Source organism: Myxine glutinosa, chromosome 5 (genome assembly GCF_964187855.1).
Source record: "Myxine glutinosa chromosome 5, kmMyxGlut1.1, whole genome shotgun sequence".
Classification (NCBI taxonomy): Eukaryota; Metazoa; Chordata; class Myxini; order Myxiniformes; family Myxinidae; genus Myxine; species Myxine glutinosa.
In genome coordinates, this window is record NC_136265.1 from 209951951 (window position 1) to 209957991 (window position 6041).

The following is a 6041-nucleotide window of genomic DNA, read 5'->3' on the forward strand; positions in this document are numbered from 1 at the left end:
CGTTGTGTCCTTTCCTTCATTGATTTAGCGTAGCGCGATTTGGCCAACGTTCGAGTGGAATCGGGTGAGTTGGGGGTAATCGGGTAAACTGTGCGAACACGGCGGCCATTCCGCTCGGCCCTTCATAACATCTTAAGCCATCTTACCGAAGCATCTGCATCAGCTGAACCTTCCCATTCCTCCTTCCAGCATTCATTCCTGCCATTCCATCCTTCTTGTGTACGTGAGTTTGTTTTGTTTGTCTTGTCCCAGGGAATAAGTTAAGCTTGTATAGTTAAGCTCGTATTTTCACTGTGTCACCTGCTTTTTCCATTTTACCTGTATATAACCTTGACTGCTCCTTTTGCTTTAGTGTGTGTAAATAATAAATCCTGTTATTCTTCTGTACGTCTTCTTCTTCCTCTTTACATTCGGTCGCTTTAGAGGTTTCCATATTGAATATCTGTGGCACGATTTTGGCCAACGTTCAGGAATCGGGTTAGTCGGGGTAACTGTTAGGGCCGCGGCGCCATCCGCTCGGCAAAACAACATCCTATCCGCGGTCCGTAACAATATATATATATATATATATATATATATACACACAGACTTGGCATTTAATATGGCATTTTTTTTTTTCTTGACTTGGGTTTACTTTCTTAACTCAGTATATCAATCTGGTGGGTTTCTTTTACACTTTGGTGATTTATTTGTTAAAAGAACCATGTCACTGATTGTCTGTCGCAGCAAGAAGTCAACAACAGGATTATATCACAGGTGGCGTGGCAAAATGTACAGACAGGTGCCAATACAAGGGTTGTTGCGTTCTGTATTAGTGGAAAACAACTGCTGCACGTCTCCAAAGGTTATTGCCGCTTCCTCTGGAGATGGTCCGTCAACTCGACAATGCTGTTTGTCATGGAGTGGTGGCTTTACGAAATTACGGCATGAAACAGCATGCTATTGCTCGGCAGTATGGCATCACTCAAGGTCAGGTGTCAAGGATCCTGAAACGAAATGCTCAGAGGGGTGTCCCTACTCCAATACCGAGGCCAGGACGTCCCCGCAGAAGCACAAGGAGGGATGATCGCCAGCTGCACCGGTTAGTCCGCAATGGCCGTACCAAGTCAGCTAATCGGCTTGGGGCTGAGTGGCAGCAACTGGCAAATGTGCCTGTATCCAGAAGGCTATTCAACCAACGACTGGTTCAAGCAGGCTATCGTGCCAGGCGTCCCCTGAGAAAGCCACGCCTGACCAGACAACACCGCCAGCGCCGATTGCAGTGGGCTAGAGAGCACCGTCAATGGCAGCCAGGACACTGGAATCACGTGATCTTCAGTGACGAGTCTAGATTTCTGGTCTATCGTCAAGATGGCCACGTCCGAGTGCGCAGACAAGTGCATGAAGCCTACAACAAAGATTGTATAGTGCCAAGAGTCCAAGCTGGAGGTGGTGGGGTGACCGTTTGGGCTGCTTTTCATGCAGGGGGCAAAACTGACCTGGTTGTTCTGAATGAAAACCTGAACCAGTTGAAGTACAGGGCCATTCTGGAAGAAACATTGCTTCCATTTGTTCGTGCAGCCTTTCGAGGAAACTTTGTCTTCCAAGATGACAATGCATGGCCTCATCATGCTCGCATGATCCAACACTTTCTTGCTGACCGTGGTGTAGAGCATATGGAGTGGCCTGCCATGTCCCCGGATATGAATCCGATAGAGAACTTGTGGGCAGAATTAACGCGTCAAATCGACCACTTGGACCAGCAGCCGACCTCTGTGCGTGAATTGCAGCAGGCTATTGTCACTGCATGGCAAGCGATTCCTGTCCAAACCTTGGCAAAGCTCGTGAACAGCATGCCTCAACGTGTACGTGCTCTCCTGAATGCTCGTGGGGGTTACACGAAGTACTGAACTGTAATTTTACTGTCCGTAATCCCAGTCGTAATTTAACTTTTGTTTTTGTTAAAAAAATTTTTGCCTAATGTGCAAAATAAAGAGATACTTCTGGAAAACGTACAAAAGTTTAACACATTACTGTCCATGAATTGAGTTCGATATCAGTTTATATCACTTTCAAGGATCAATTTATTTGTTTCGAAATGTCAAATGTGGTTTTTGTTTCTTTTAAACGTCACATTAACAAAATCTAGAATAATTTCAACATAATTCCAATGAACTTTTGGTTCTAAGACATCTTGAAAAGTAAGTTCACCCCCACAAAAAAAATATTCCATATTAAATGCCAAGTCTGTATATACATATACATATGTATATATATATATATATATATATATATATATATATATATATATATATATCTATATATATATATATATATATATATATATATCTATATATATATATATATATATATATATATATATATATATATATATATATATATATATATATATATATATATAATATAATATATGTACATCTTATAATAGAGCAAACGTACATGGTTATGTTTATATGGATCCAAACGTCTTATTCTTCTTCTCAAAATAAAATTAACACACAAAACACAGTCCGTGAACTCTTAATTACGTTTAGACTGCTGAGACCCCTCAGACCTTTGACGACCCTTTAAGTCCCCCAAGACACTTAAAACCACCAAGGTTCCTGAAGACCCAAAAGACCTTGAAGACCCAAAATACCCCGAAGAACCAAAACACACAAAAGCCCCTGAATACCCCAAAGACCCCGAAGACTGAAAACATCCCGAAGACCCAAAAACCAGGAAGACCCCAAAGACCCAAAACACTCAAAAATAGTTAGTGGTTGAATTCAGTTAGCCATTATGTAAATCCTATTCAAATTTCAAGTCAATCGGATGAAAATTGAGGATTTTAGAAATTAAAAAAAAAGTGGTTGACCTTTGCCCTGTGTTGACCTTTTGGCCTACACTGATCTCAAAAATAGTTTGTGGTTGAATTCAGTTAGCCGATATGTAAATCCTATTCAAATTTCAAGTCAATCGGATTAAAATTGAGGATTTTAGAAATTTGAAAAAAGTGGTTGACCTTTGGCCTATGTTGACGTTTTGACCTCAAAAATATATAGGATTTTGTCGGACCACGACCTCAGTGAAGTTTTGTGAAGATCGGTTTCAAATTGTGACCTGTAGGCAAGTATGTGAGTGGACAGACAAACACACACACACACACACACACACACACACAAACAAGCAAACACACATACACACACACACACAAACAAGCAAACACACACACAAACCGGAGTGATCAACATAGTTGGGGAAAAAAAAATTGCCAAGTAACAAACGCAACCGGCCAATATACTTGAAAAATCTTCGATTTTGCAAGTAATAAGTAACAGACGACACACCATTATGCACAGGGCCTTTGTGGCCACCACTGTATAAGGAAGTGTGCTCTGCACAAACGACATTGGTAAGATCAATTTTATTGAATGTAGGTTATAGTGAGTGTAGGTTATAGTTATCAGGAAAGATTATCATGATCATTGCACTCGCCGTGAATGAATGAAAATGAATGACCGTTTTAAGGCCATTTTCCCCGCTCGAGCAGGGGTTAGCCTTGCGGGCCCCTTGGCAATCATGGTTCCCTGTTTTGAGGCAATGTTTTTATGGCCGGATGCCCTTCCTGACGCCAACCCTTGGTCGCCTCTTACGATGCGCAGGGATACGGTGTACCTATTCTAAATCGGGGTACACACCATGATCATTCATCCCAGCAAGCTGGTACTCAATTTGCCGACCTCGGAAGGATGAGCAGGCTGAGTCAACCCCCCTGGCGTTAATTCAGCGATCGAACGGGATTCGAACCCAGGATCCTCGGATCCCAAGCCGGCACCCTAACCGCTAAGCCAACACCAGGCTAATGAAGAATAAAATGTCAAACATCCCTCAACAAGAACCCTGCGTAGAAAGAGACTGTACAAATCCACGAGGAAAAGAATAATTGTTAAATCAAAAGCTGTTAGCAAGCAGGAGGCAGGTTAAAGCGATGTTTCTTTACTCAGGTTTGCTTTACATTGCCGTGACCTAACCAGCTCAAAATAAGTCTTCAAATGCTTTCAATATCCTCAATAATGATGTAACTAAACTTGGCTGGAATATTTATTGGCCTTTCTGATCAAGACCGTCAATCTATTAATTTGGGAAATTAACCTTCCACGTCTCGTGAGAAGAGTGAATCAGTGACATGAAAATCAATTTCGTTTGTCTCTGCATTTGTGTTATTGATTTCCTTTTTTGGGTTGTTTTTCAACATTTCAGGCCAAGCACTTGAGTTGTGATCGCTGCAGGCTCTTCAGCTCCTTGCCACGGTGTTCGGCTGGTTCCCAGCAGCGGAGCACTGCACCAGGAAAGGCCTTGACCTGGCTGCTTGACAACTACTTCAGGAGAGATGTCACTTTGCAGTCACACACCAAGGGATTACCATGTAGGTAGGCCAATGAGAGTTCTGTACACATGGGATTGTACAAAATACAAATTTTTCAACTGCAAGTATCTCCAGATGATAAACTTTTGCATTATAAATGGCATTGACTGGACATAAACAAAATAATGACAACACAGTTAGACACCGCTCATACAAAGCTGGACATATTTTCCTCAAGTCCATCCAACACAGCACTATGTTTAGGGAGCAAGGCAGACATCCCAATCACCTTGTTTTACCTTTGAGCCTGGACAAAGCTTCTCCATCCATGGACTTGAGACGGTTGCTGTTCAGTGCCATCTTGGATAGACGTGGTACATGCTTGAAGGTATCGCGTGGAAGTCCCTCCAGCCGATTGTTGCTCACATACAGTTCACGAAGGTTCTTCAAACCCAGGAACATTCCAGTCGTCAGGCTCTCCAGCGCATTGTTATCCAAAACAAGCATTTCAAGCTTCGTTAGTGATGCAAAGGTGCTCTCCTGAATATCTGTCAGCTTGTTTCCAGCAAGGTTGAGAAAGTCCAACTCCTCAAGACCTGTGAAAGCTTCGGTCGAAATGCTGGAAATTTTGTTCATCGCTAAGTCGAGGATCTTCAGTTTGGGAAGATGCTGAAAGACATTTGAAGGAAGCTTACTTACGTTATTCATTGGCATGTCCAAGTCAGTGAGGCTCTCAAGACCTGTAAATGTGTAGGAGTTGATGTCAAGGATTTGGTTGAGGCCGAGAAGCAGGAACTGAAGACGAGGAATGTACTTAAAAACATTGTTCGGAAGATTATGGAGGTCGTTGCTGTAAAGGTTCAACAGCTTGATTTTCTTGGAAGCAGCAAATGCTTTCCCGTGTATCATTGAAATCTGGTTGTTCTCCAAGCCCACACTTTCAACTCGTGGATAATTCTTGAGTGCTTCGAAGGGCAGCTTCTTGAAGTTGTTATTTCCTGAAATACAAACAGTCGAATAGTTACTGGTTCGATGTCTATATCGATCATCATCATATCCTGTTAAAGATACATGTGCAAGGAAACATGCAAATGCCTCCTAAACGAGGTTTGAAAAGCTACACCAAGACCAAACTAGCACGGCGCTCGGTGGAGCACATACCCCTGCGAGACTGACCATTTTTGTTTTCTTTCCCACTGATGGGCTTGATTTGCATCCGAACCTGAACCGAAATCGAATCGGCTTGTTCTTGTCACTTACCCAACTCATCCACCAAGTTTTGTCATTATCCATCCATAACTTTTTCAAATACCGTGTTAAGTGTCCTTTTCGGCCCGATCTCTCAATGGTGAAGAATCACTTTTCAAAGTTTTTAAAAATTATCTTACCCGGATGATGATCCACATTTTAAAAAAAAATTTGTGTTCAAGATTGAGGCTCGTGTAAGAGTTAACATTGATCACAAAAAGACAAACTGACACATAAAACATAAAACATATGATAAAGGGAGTGGGAGACAAAATGGAGAGCAGGGACATCGGGAGATCTGTGGGAGGGAGAGGGCTTGGGGGGGGGGGGAGGCATTGGAAGGGGGAGGGGGTGGAGGTGGGAGAGGTTAAAAAACACGTGGACACAGCAAGGACTTCCAGGAAAGAAGTTGGAATTTCTAAAAAGTGGATCTGGGGTTAATTAA

At 42.4% G+C, this 6041-nt stretch overlaps 1 protein-coding gene across 1 annotated transcript; it reads right to left on the minus strand.

Moving 5' to 3' along the window:
* Positions 1 to 3714: 3714 nt before the first annotated feature.
* On the minus strand, positions 3715 to 5564 carry LOC137428141 (uncharacterized). Its single transcript, XM_078777464.1, has 3 exons — positions 5510 to 5564; positions 4648 to 5406; positions 3715 to 4429 (listed from the first exon to the last, which is right to left on the minus strand). The coding sequence occupies exons 1-3, from the start codon at positions 5562 to 5564 to the stop codon at positions 4359 to 4361; spliced, it is 885 nt and encodes a 294-aa protein (XP_078633590.1). The 3' UTR covers positions 3715 to 4358.
* Between the last annotated feature and the right edge of the window lie 477 nt (positions 5565 to 6041).